At 39.9% G+C, this 12,915-nt stretch overlaps 1 protein-coding gene across 1 annotated transcript in view; it reads right to left on the bottom strand.

Moving 5' to 3' along the window:
• Nucleotides 1–1,451: 1,451 nt before the first annotated feature.
• LOC107805043 (uncharacterized) overlaps nt 1,452–12,915 on the bottom strand; it is a 47,029-nt gene continuing 35,565 nt past the window's right edge. Inside the window, exon 2 of the mRNA XM_075223835.1 lies at nt 1,452–1,903. Coding sequence (XP_075079936.1) covers nt 1,452–1,903 — 452 coding nt within the window. The remainder of the gene's footprint in view (nt 1,904–12,915) is intronic.

Here is a 12,915-nt window from a genome sequence, read left to right as displayed (position 1 = left end):
CGATTTCACACAAACAAACAAAAAATTCACAACCCCATCAAAACAGTATAGACAACTGACCTTGAGTTCCTCACCTTTAATGTTGCAAATAATCCATAACTTAAAGTGTATAATATAATAAAAATTTCTAGCAATATGACATATAAAATTCATATCGATCTAGTCAAATTCTATAAAATCCTCAATAGCTAAAGCACAAAAAATATTTAGTCTAACTCAATTGTCAGGTGACGACATCAAGGTCAGTAAAACAAATTGCGGTCTTCCAATAGACACCCAATCAGTGTGTGACACAAGTCTGCATTTTTGCAAAGAAATATATAAGCCGTCATGTGCATACTAGGATCTAAATCCAACACTTGTACCATTTACCATATCTCACTCTCAGGAATAGGTGGCATAGTTGAAAGGCGATTAATTGCATTAGCCAAATTATTCATCCCACCTCTCAACATATCATTCATGCCTTTAAGATGATCATGTTTAGATTTTTTATTCCTGCTAGAAGTCGGTACCTCTAAATATGCATTTGATTTACGTGCTTCCTGAGTTGATTGATATTGCTCATGTTGTCCATGTTCCTCGATATTTTCCAAAAAGGCAGCATTCATGAAAATTAGTTCATCTAACTCATCAATAGTCAATGAGCTATCAATTGATTTTCTCAAATTATTACGAGCACCCCTTTTTACCATATCTGCTCCAGTCTCAGCTTGCTTTTCAGTAGCTCTATCCCTTCCATATAGCTCAATTAGCTTATCATAATTTCTAATCGGCTTGTTTCTCCATTCAGCAGCTTCAGGCTTAACCTACAAAAAAAAGTACAATATAATAATGCAGAAAATGAGATAAACATTATAAGATGCAAATAAAGAACAAAACTACTAAAAATAAATGTACATGTATTAATTGATCCCATACTTCAGATTCAGCATTCCACATATTTGTGTTGGAATACCATGCAAACCCGTTCATCCTATTTGGAAAGGTATCATAACATTTGCTAAATTTTGTTTTAATATTTCTCATTCGGTTGTGAACTCTCTCCTTGGTAAGAACTTTACCTGGAAATTTTGATTGCATCTCTTTCACTATATTGTCAATCGCGTATGCAATAAAAGTTTTACCAACCCTGTTTCCAAGTGTGTGCTCATGATAGAATGCATCAATTAAGGCATCATCCATAACATTTGATCAAATACAAACAGAAGTGTTATCTGAAAGATTTGTATCGCTTGAGGATGCCTTTGAAATATTGATAACTATATAATTAAGAGATATTCATAAGACTTAATGAAAACTTTATCAGACATAATATTTGTAAGAGTTATAAAATAAAATAAATGCATAGTACATAATATATTTTATTCAAATAATAGCCGAAATTACTTTCAAACAACATCAAATAAATAAACACAAAAAAATTCATTGACTTTTTCTCTCCTAGAAGATTAAACTTGATAATTAGCCCACATGTCAGCTGTCATGCCATCTCTAATCAACTCCCCCCTTCTAAACTCCTCATTGCTTTCCCTAGGATTTGGTGGTTCTTCATGCACATCATTATCATTCATAAGCTCCGCATCAACTTGTGCAAGTAACTCATCATTTGGATCTGCAACTCTTAAGTAGTTGTGCAAAATACAACATGCAAAAATAATAAGCTTTTGGGTTTCAACACCATATGACGGTTCAGTTAAACTGGAAATTATAGGAAATCTCTTTTTAAGAACTCCAAAAGCTCGTTTAATAGCATTACGCAAAGATGCGTGTCGCAGATTAAATAATTCACGAGGACCTCGAGATGAATTTCTTGAATACTCTTTCAAGTAATATCGCTCCCCACGATAAGGCATAATAAGTCCACTTCTCAACATCAATGCATCAACAAGGTAGTATTTTCCTAAAGATAAAAAGTAAAAGCTTTAATTATTTATTCATCACATCTAACTTTCCCTAGATAAATATATGAAATATTTGCCTTTTGAAAGTTTTAGCGGGTCTTGTCTATTTAACACTTCTTTCATGATTCTTGAATCAGATGTCGTCCCTTCCCAACCAGCTAACACATATGTGAATTTTTAATCAAATGTACATGCAGCCAATACATTTTGTGTTGGATAATCTTTTCTTCCACGATATCTGGGTGCTTCACGTTTTGAAACTTTAACACGTATATGTGTGCCATCAATTGCATCAATACAATCCTGATATTATTATAATAAATTATATGCAATCAACCTTGAATTTAACTAAAAGTTCAATAAAATTGTATTTGTGTTCACCTTAAAATATGGGTAGAATCTTGGGCTGCTGGCAATTTCAGAAGGAACTTGAGAGCCATCAGGTTGTTTAATAAATTTTTCATATAACCCCAAGATCACTCGCACAGGACAATATGAAAATGACGACTAACCGACTCCCCAGATCGTCGAAAGATAAAAGCTAACTCGCGATTCGTCGTATTATGTGCTAACAGGTAAAGTATTTTTGCAACTTGGTCTTCAACTGTAGCTTGAAATGTTGGTCTAAGATCACCCTCTCTAACTAATATCTCACATAGATCGGTAAAAGCTAAAGGGGTCATTCTTATAATATTACGACAAAGTTCAGTTGAGAATAAATGACTCAATAATTCATGTCTAACTTGTTCACTTTCCAGTCGTATATCATGTGTGATCGTACGTTGGTCATTTTCAATTTCACGTACATAAGTCCAAAACCAAATAGCTACTAAGCAAGCAGCATATGTAGCTAAAGAGCTCACTTGTTCCAATATCTGTCTATTATTTTGATTATTCCGATCAACCATCTATAATAAAATTAAGTGAGATGCATCAACCAATTGACCACGTAAAATAAATATGAACCGAAAATAAACTCTTCTTCATAGAACACATTATAAAGTATGAATATAAAGTATGAAGGAGAATTCAGATATATACTAAAAGGATTGTATAAAAAAGAGAATTCGAGTCAAATATTTCATCACATTACACTAAATTAATTAAGTAAACAGGAAAATATATAAGCAAATTTATTTGTTACAACAGAAGCCACACATAATTCATGTTTTATATTTTTTGTCGGTTTTGACTGTATCAAACTAATAACTTGGTGCTACACTTTAAACCATGATATTAACTTGATAAATTATATCGCCAAAACATATAGTTTGCAAATATCATAGATAAACTAACCAGAAAAAATACACAAGAAAAGAGAAGGAAAACTAACGTATTATTTGAGAAAAAGTGTTATTAATAAGTTATGGAGAAGACAAGGTATGAATCTTGATTAAGCACAAAAAATTGAATAGATATTTAGAAAAACAAATTTTCCACCAAATATCACTACATAAATTATTTTAGATTTTTGGGATGCAAGCAAAGATAATGCTGTAGATATTATTGCCATGTATATAAATGATACCTTTTTCAGCCAGTTTTTTCTAGGCACTTATTATTTAGAGAAAAATTCCCTTAGCAACAGTGGAATTAGTTAAGAAAGGAGATGAAACTTAACCTGTAAAAACTTTGTTGGAAAGAGACAAAGACTAGGGAAGTACGTTGTTGACTAGTTGCACGGTAGAAAGAAGATGGAGACAAAGTACTTATTAGTTTGGTGAATATAATATAAATAATTGGGTAAAGGGTAAAATTAAAATATAGAATAATAAGTGTGTGCATAATTGTTAAGGAAAATATGGAACAATCCCACCACATTGATTTGGTTGTTTCATAAAAAGGGATTTTTCTTTGTTCCGGAACAATGAATTTAATAATACAATACAATCAGTTTTATACTAACAATCAAAACAAATATTATATCTGGGGTAACAATACAATACAATACAACCAGAAACAACCATGCAAACAATACGTAAGACTTAAGAGGGCATTTTTATACATACTTACTTTTGGGCCGTTATTGAAGTTATACCTGTATTGTATAAAAAATTGTCAAAATTTACCTATCGGAATTTGAAATAGTTCTATCTTTCAATACAACTTCAGAAATTAAATTTTAAGTTCTTCTATCTTTCAAATGTAGTTTCACAAAATTTGAATCTTAAGTAATTCATCCCTTCAATGCAACTTCAAAAATCAAATCTTAAGTTCTTCTATCTTTCAAATACAATTTCAGAAAAATTGAATTTTAAGTAGCTCTGTATCATCAACGCAACTTAGGAAATCGAATCTTAAATTCTAAAACATAAACTTATTTTTCGAATTTCAATAATCCAACACACGGTCCAATGCCAAATCTATTCTAAATAAGCTCAATTTTGAAACATAATTTCAATTATCATAAAGAATAAACACAATCATTAATTTGTCAAAATAATAATAAATCTAACAAACCCATTTTGCAACTAATTATAATAATAATAAGAAGAAAGGCTCCTGGATACACGAGACATGAATACAGAGAAGAAAAAAACAACATCGAAACTCCTGGATATATGTGATATGAATATAATGAAGAAGAAAGTAGCAGGAAAGAAGAAGAGAAAAGCATAACTATACGAAGTTACCTAAAAATTAAGTATTAGTTAAACTTTTTTTAAAAGGTGGTTACACATTAAATTTGGGTGACCAAATAAGGCATCCCGTGAAATTTTTACCATTTAAGAGGAACGAAATATCCTTTTATAATTCATATTTAGTATTTTCAATCACTATCTCTGTTGAATCCCATATGGAAGAAAAAGATGGCCTTTTTACATGATCTTGAACAATCATCATTTCCTAAACTATTTTTTGGTGTTGTGTTAAATCCAATTTCTTATCACAAATAATACAAAATCATACAGAAACTAGATAACCGAGATTCAAGTGGATAGTTTTTCTTGAATTGAATAACATTTGGAAGGTTAGGCTGAAACTGTGACGACCCGACCAGTCATCTCATGAGTTACCGCTCCGTTTCTCCCATTTCTGATTTTTTATGCTTCATTATCCATGTTTTGTGGTATCAGATTGGTCGGATCGAGTCCGGAATGATTTTGATAAGGTTTGAGACACTTAGTCTCTTTTAAGAAGGTTTAAGTTGGAAAAGTTAATCAGATGTTGACTTATGAGTTAGAGGGATCGAATATGAGTTTTGATGATTTGGTTAGCTTCGGGAGGTGACTTATGACTTAGGAGCGTGATCGGAATTGGTTTTGGAGGTGTAGAGAAGATTTAGGCTTGAATTGGCGAAGTCGATATTTTGGCGATTTCTGGTTGGTAGGCAAGATTTTTGATATAAGGGTCGAAATGGAATTCCGAGAGTTGTAGTAGCTTTATTGTGTCATTTTGGACGTGTGTGCAAAATTTCAGGTCATTCGGACGTGGTTTGGTTGAGTTTTTGATCAAAAGCGTATTTCGGAAGATTTTAGAAACTTAGGCTTGAGGTGTTTTGGTTGATTTGGTGTTGTTTGAGGTGTTTTGATGGTTGGAACAAGTTTGAATAAGGTATTGGGTCATGTTGGTATTTTTGGTTGAGGTCCCGGGACCTCGGGATAATTTCGGGTGGTTAACGGGGAAATTGGAGATTTGTTGCAGCAGCTGATATTGCTGCTTCTGGTGTTTTTGTACCTGCGGTTTGGGGACCGCAGGTGCGGCACCGCACGTTCGGAAGGGAAGGCGCATATGTGTATTGGAGAAGTGGATTCATGAATCGCAGATGCGGTATGGGGACCGCACCTGTGGAGTCGCAGATGCGACGTCTGGACCGCAGATGTGGTATGTGGCCGTTAAGTGAGTTCCGCAGAAGCGGAGGTGTTGACCACGTATCAAGCCGCAGGTGCGACACCGCACGTTCGGAAGGGAAGGCGCATATGTGTATTGGAGAAGTGGATTCATGAACTGCAGATGCGGTATGGGGACCGCACCTGTGGAGTTGCAGATGCGACGTCTGGACCGCAGATATGGTATGTGGCCGTTAAGTGAGTTCCGCAGAAGCGGAGGTGTTGACCACGTATGCGGTACCGCAGAAGCGGATTTTGGACCGCATATGCGGGTATGCCTGGGCAGAACATATAAGTTATTTCATTTCGCGAAATTGGGTTATTTCACCATTTTTGGACCTCGACTTGGGAACTTTTGGACAATCTGGAAGGGAGATTTCAAGGGAACTTCGTTAAGGTAAGGATTTTGGAACTAAAACATACTTCTATGGTAATATTTTGTGGAGACTGAAATTTAAGGAATTGAAGGACTACAAATAGAGGATTAGGGCTTGAGTTTAAGAGGGCTTAGAATGAGAATTTGAGGGGTCGTTTGAACTCCGATTTTTGTATTCTTGATATGAATGAACTCGTGGGGAGATGAGGAATCTATTGATGTGAAAATTTCTGAGATTCGAGAATTGGGCCTAGGGCTCGAGGTTAGCTCATTTCGGGATTTTTAATATTTTCGATTGGTTTCGCTTGAACTTTGTTCCCTAAGCATATTATGACATATTCGTTCTGATTTTGGATAGATTCGACGCGCGTGGAGGCCGATTCGAGGGGCAAAGGCATTGCGAGCTAGAGATTTAGCCAGTTCAAGGTGAGTAATGATTGTAAATGATGCTCTGAGGGTTTGAAACCCTAGATTGCACATCGTAGTGCTATATTGAGGTGAGACACATGCTTGATGACGAGCGTGGGGTCATGCACTATTGGGGATTATGACTGGTCCGTCTCGATTGATGATTTTACCGCGTATTTGATTGAAACTTATTTGCTATCATCATGATTTGGGCTGATTTCCATATTTGGGCTTCGTGCCAACTATTTGAACCCTTTGGGGATTTTAATTACTATTTCCTCATTGTTCTGATTTATTACTTGAACTCAGTCATGTTATTTTCCACTGTCTTACTACTCAGCCATTTTACTCAGTTTTGAGACTTAAATGATATTTTAAATGATGTTTTGGGATGAGAAATACTGTTTTACTAATGCCCGAGGGGCTTGTGTTGATTTTCGGATTGAGTAAGGCCGAGGGCCTAGTTGTGAGGATACACTGGTACTGATATGAAGCCGAGGGCCTGAGATACATTATACGCCATGAGGTGGCTTGATTGATATGAGGCCGATGACCTAGATTTGATGCCACGAGATGGATTGATATTGCGATTGGGCCGTAAGGGGCCCCTCCCGGAGTCTGTACACCCCTAGTGAGCGCGAGTACCCATTGTGATGTGAGATTGAGCCCGAGGGGCTAGTATTGTTCTGAGATTGAGCCCGAGGGGCTGGTATTGTTCTGATATATTGCCGAGGGGCGGATTTGCTGACACTATGCCCGAGGGACGAACTTTTATTTGTTTACTTTATCTTAAATATCTGTCAATTACCTGTTTTACTGGTTAAAATAGGATTTTACTTGATTTTTACTGGTTTTACTGATTTTAAGTGATTTACTGCTTTATTATATACTGCTTTGTGTTTTACGTGATTTCTTACTTTCAGTCGTTATTTACATTTGTTACTCACTGAGTTGGAGTACTCACTTTACTCCCTGCAGTCTGCGTGAAGATTTAGGCGTTGCTGGTTCCGCTCCTGAGTGTTGATTCCTCCAGTTCCAAGTGGTTTTCCGGAGACTACGAGGTAGTTGTTGGCATCCGCAGCCCCGTGTCTCTACTTCTCTTTCATTTCCGTTTCCTTTCAAACATTTGTAGTAGTTTATGACTTTTGCAGACTAGTATTGTGGTTTAGAGATGCTCGTGACTTATGACACCCTGGTTAGGGCTGTGTCGGGTTGGATTTTCCGCAATGTTATCGTTATTTCCGCTATTCAGTATTATTAATCATGTTTAGACTATTTTTTTGTGTTGTTTAACTGTTAAAAAAATGAGAATTTGGTTCAATTGGCTGGCCTTGTCTTCACGAGAGGCGCAATCACGACCGAGTTCAAGGTTAGGGTCGTGACAAGTTGGTATCAGAGCCTAGGTTACATAGGTTCACGAGTCATGAGCAGGTTTAGTAGAGTCTCGTGGATCGGTACAGAGATGTCTGTATTTATCCTCGAGAGGCTGCAGAACCTTTAGGAAAAACTTCATATTCTTAAAATTCTTGTCGTGCGAACTTGTTGATCCGAGTACTAAACTTCTGTTATTCTTTTCTCTCACAGATGGTGAGGACGCGCGCTACCGGATGGGGTGGACGACCCCTAGTGCCACCAGTTGAGACCACCAAAGGCCGAGGATGCGATCGTGGCAGAGGCAGAGCAGCGAATGCAGCACATGTTGATCCACCATCTGCCCTAACTCAGGATCAGGCTCTAGCTATGGATGCTCCAGCAGCACCAATTCAGGCACCAGCTGTGCCCATCGTGATTTCGGGTCTTCAGAAGGCGTTGACACAGATCTTGTAGGTTTGTACTGGCCTGACTCAGGCGGTTTCAGCCACTATCGCCGCAACTACTTCACAGGCCGGGGGAGACAATCAGACTCTCGCCGTTCGCACACCTGAGTAGGTTGTGCAGGGACTTCAGATGCTGGGGGCACCCCCAGCCCAGCCGGTTGCACCAGCTCAGGAGTTTGTGGTACCCGTTATGTCGGATGATAAGCAACATCGACTTGAGAGGTTTGGTAGACTTTAGCCTCCGACATTCAGTGGTGCAGAGGGCGAGAATGCCCAAGGATTCTTGGATAAGTGCCAGTGGATGCTTCTTACAACAGGGATTATTGAGATTAGTGGTGTGGCATTTACTACCTTTCAGTTTTTTGGGGTTGCCTTCACTTAGTGGGAGGCGTATGAGAGGGGTAGGCCTGTTGGTGCAGCACCCCTTACTTGGCAGTAGTTCTCCGTTCTTTTCCTGGGGAAGTATGTGCCGCAATCCCGTAGAGAGGAGATGCGTAGACAATTTGAGTGGTTACGACAGGGGGATATGACTGTGTCACAGTATGAGTTGAGGTTTTCTGAGTTGGATCGTCATGTCATCTGGATGGTTCCGACAGATCGAGAGAGGATCAGGAGATTTGTTGATGGCCTTACTTATCATCTCCGTATTCTTACGACCAGAGAGAGGGTGATGGGTGCTACTTTCGAGGAGGTGGTTGATATCGCTCGTGAGATTGAGTCGGTTCTCAGTCAGGAGCGAGAGGAGAGGGAGGCCAAGAGGCCTCGAGGATCTGGCAGCTATAGTAGTGCTCCTTCGAGGGGTTAGTTTCAGCACAGCAGAAGCCATTCATTTAGGCATGCACGGTCAGCTCGCCCAAGTTATCATGGGGCATCTTCAGGTCATGGTTATCATGGATCTCAGTAGGGTCAGTATTGCCCTTCCAGCTTAGAGTGCATCTCATGCTCCATCGGTTCAGGGTTCTTCTTTGTCGAGTGCATCTACTAGTCACTCCGGTGCAAGGAGTTCCCTTCAGTCCCCTTCTCCAGCACTTGGGAGTTGTTATGAGTGTGGCGAGATGGGCCATATGTGGAGGCAGTGAGTATGGGGAGTTTGGCATATATTTCAGTTGGGGAGATACCTCTTACAGTGGATGTTCAGGCCTTGGCCAATTGGTTTGTGAGGTTAGATGTTTCGGAGCCCAGTCGGGTATTGGCTTGTGTGGTTTCTCGTTGTTCCTTATATAATCGCATCAGAGAGCGCTAGTATGATGATCCGCATTTGCTTGTCCTTAGAGAAAGAGTTCAGCATGATGATGCTAGAGATGTGACCATTGGTGATGATGGGGTGTTGAGGATTCAGGGCCGGATTTGTGTGCCCAATGTGGACGGGCTTCGGGAGTTGAATTTGGAGGAGGACCATAGCTCGCAGTATTCGATTCATCCGGGCGCCGCGAAGATGTATTAGGATTTGAGGCAGCACTGTTGGTGGAGAAGAATGAAGAAAGATATTGTGGGATTTGTAGCTCGGTGTCTCAATTGTCAGCATGTGAAATATGAGCATCAGAGACCGGGTGGCTTGCTTCAGCAGATGGATATTCTTGAGTGGAAGTGGTAGAGGATCACTATAGACTTTATTGTTGGACTCCCACGGACTTTGAAGAAGTTCGATGCTATTTGGGTGATTGTGGATCGGCTGACCAAGTTCGCGCACTTCATTCCTGTGTGTAATACCTATTCTTCAGAGCGGTTGGCAAGGATCTATATCTGAGAGATTGTTCATTTGCATGATGTCCCAGTTTTCATCATTTCAGATAGAAGTACTCAATTTACTTCGCAGTTTTGGAGGGCCGTGTAGAGAGAGTTGGGTACTCAGGTTGAGTTGAGCACAACTTTTCATCCTTAGACGAACGGGCAGTCCGAGCGTACTATTTAGATATTGGAGGACATGTTGCGTGCTTGTGTCATTGATTTCGGAGGATCATGGGATGAGTTTCTACCACTTGCAGTGTTTGCTTATAACAACAGCTACCAGTCGAGTATTCAGATGGCTCCATATGAGGTTTTGTATGGGAGGCGGTGTAGATCTCCAGTTGGTTGGTTCGAGCCCGGTAAGGCTAGGCTATTGGGGACTGATTTGGTACATGATGCTTTGGAAAAGGTGAAGGTGATTCGGGAGAGGCTTCGTACAGTGCAGTCGAGGCAAAAGAGTTATGCTGATAAGAAGTTTCAAGATGTGTCTTACATGGTTGGCGAGAAGGTGTTGTTGAAGGTTTCGCCCATAAGAGGTGTTATGAGATTTGGGAAGAAAGAGAAATTGAGTCCTCGATTCATTGGGCCTTTCGAGGTGCTTCGGAGGATTGGGGAGGTGGCGTATGAGCTTGCTTTGCCACCCAACTTGTCTAGTGTGCATCCAGTATTTCATGTTTCTATGCTCCGGAAGTATATTGGGGATCCAACTCATGTTCTGGATTTCAGCACGGTTCAGTTGGATGATGATTTGACCTATGATGTGGAGCCAGTAGCTATTTTGTGTCATCAGGTTTGGAAGTTGAGATCAAAGGATATAGCTTCAGTGAAGGTGCAGTGGAGAGGTCGGCCCGTAGAGGAGGCTACCTGGAAGACCGAGCGGGAGATGCAGAGCAGATATCCTCACCTGTTTGAGGCTTCAGGTATGTTTCTTGACTCGTTCGAGGAAGAATGTTTGTTTAAGTTGGGGAGGATGTGACTACCCGGCTAGTCATTTCATGAGTTACCACTCCGTTTCCCCCATTTCTGCTTCTTTATGCTTCGTTATCCGTGTTTTGTGGTATCAGGTTGGTCGGATCGAGTCCGGAATGATTTGATAAGGTTTGAGACACTTAGTCTCTTTTAAGAAGGTTTAAGTTGAAAAAGTCAATCGGATGTTGACTTATGAGTTAGAGGGATCAGATGTGAGTTTCGATGGTTTGGTTAGCTTCGGGAGGTGATTTATGACTTAGGAGTGTGATCCGAATTGGTTTTGGAGGTGTAGAGAAGATTTAGGCTTGAATTGGCGAAGTAAATATTTTGCAATTTCTGGTTGGTAGGCGAGATTTTTGATATAGGGATCAGAATGGAATTCGGAGAGTTGCAGTAGCTTTATTGTGTCATTTTGGACATGTGTGCAAAATTTCAGGTCATTCGGACGTGGTTTGGTTGGGTTTTTGATCAAAAGCGTATTTCGGAAGATTTTAGAAACTTAGGCTTGAATCCGAGGTGTTTTGGTTGATTTGGTGATGTTTGAGGTGTTTTGATGGTTGGAACAAGTTTGAATAAGGTGTTGGGTCATGTTGGTGTTTTTGGTTGAGGTCCCGGGGGCCTCGGGATGATTTTGGATGGTTAACGGGGAAATTGGAGATTTGTTGCAGTAGCTGATAATGTTGTTTCTGGTGTTTTCGCACTTGCCGTTTGGGGACCACAGGTGCGGTGCCGCACACGCGGAAGGGAAGGAACAACTACAGATTGGAGAAGTGGAGTCAGGAACCGCAGATGCGGTATGGGGACCACACCTGCAGAGTCGCAGATGCGACGTGTGGACCGCAGATACGGTATGTGACCGTTAAGTGAGTTCCGCTGAAGCGGAGGTGTTGACCGCATATGCGGTACCGCAAAAACGAATTTTTGGACCGCAGATGCGGGTATGCCTGGGCAGAACATATAAGTTATTTTATTTCATGAAATTCGGTTATTTCACCATTTTTGGACATCGGCTAGGGAACTTTTGGACGATCTGGAAGGGAGATTTCAAGGGAACTTCGTTAAGGTAAGGATTTTGGACCTAAAACATACTTCTATGGTAATATTTCGTGGAGACTAAAATTTAAGGAATTTAAGGACTAAAAATAAATGATTAGGGCTAGAGTTTAAGAGGGCTTAAAATGAGAATTTGAGGGGTCGTTTGAACTCCGATTTTTGTATTCTTGATATGAATGAACTCGTGGGGAGACGAGAAATCTGTTGATGTGAAAATTTCTGAGATTTGAGAAGTGGGCCCGGGGCTTGGGTTTAGCTAATTTCGGGATTTTTGGTATTTTTCGATTGTTTTCGCTTGGGCTTTGTTCCCTTAGCATATTGTGACGTATTCGTTCTGATTTTGGATAGATTTGACGCGCGTGGAGGCTCATTCAAGGGGCAAAGGCATCACGAGCTAGAGATTTAGCCGGTTCGAGGTGAGTAATGATTGTAAATGATGCTCTGAAGGTTTGAAACCCGGGATTGCACATCGTAGTGCTATATTGAGGTGAGGCACACGCTTGATGACGAGCGTGGGGTTGTGCACTATTGGGGATTGTGACTGGGTCCATCCCGATTGATGATTTTACCGCGTATTTGACTGAAACTTATTTGCTATCATCATGATTTGGGCTGATTGCCATATTTGGGCTTCGTGCCAACTATTTGAACCCTTCGGGAATTTTTATTACTATTTCCTCACTATTTTGATTATTACTTGAACTCAGTCATGTTATTTTTCACTGTCTTACTACTCAGCCATTTTACTCAGTTTTGAGACTTAAATGATATTTTAAATGATGTTTTGGGCTGAGAAATACTGTTTTACTAATGCCCGAGGGGCTTATGAT

The sequence above is a fragment of the Nicotiana tabacum genome, chromosome 10 (assembly GCF_000715075.1).
Source record: "Nicotiana tabacum cultivar K326 chromosome 10, ASM71507v2, whole genome shotgun sequence".
Lineage (NCBI taxonomy): Eukaryota > Viridiplantae > Streptophyta > Magnoliopsida > Solanales > Solanaceae > Nicotiana > Nicotiana tabacum.
The sequence above is the reverse complement of the archived record's forward strand: the minus strand, read 5'-3'. Positions and strand labels throughout refer to the sequence as shown.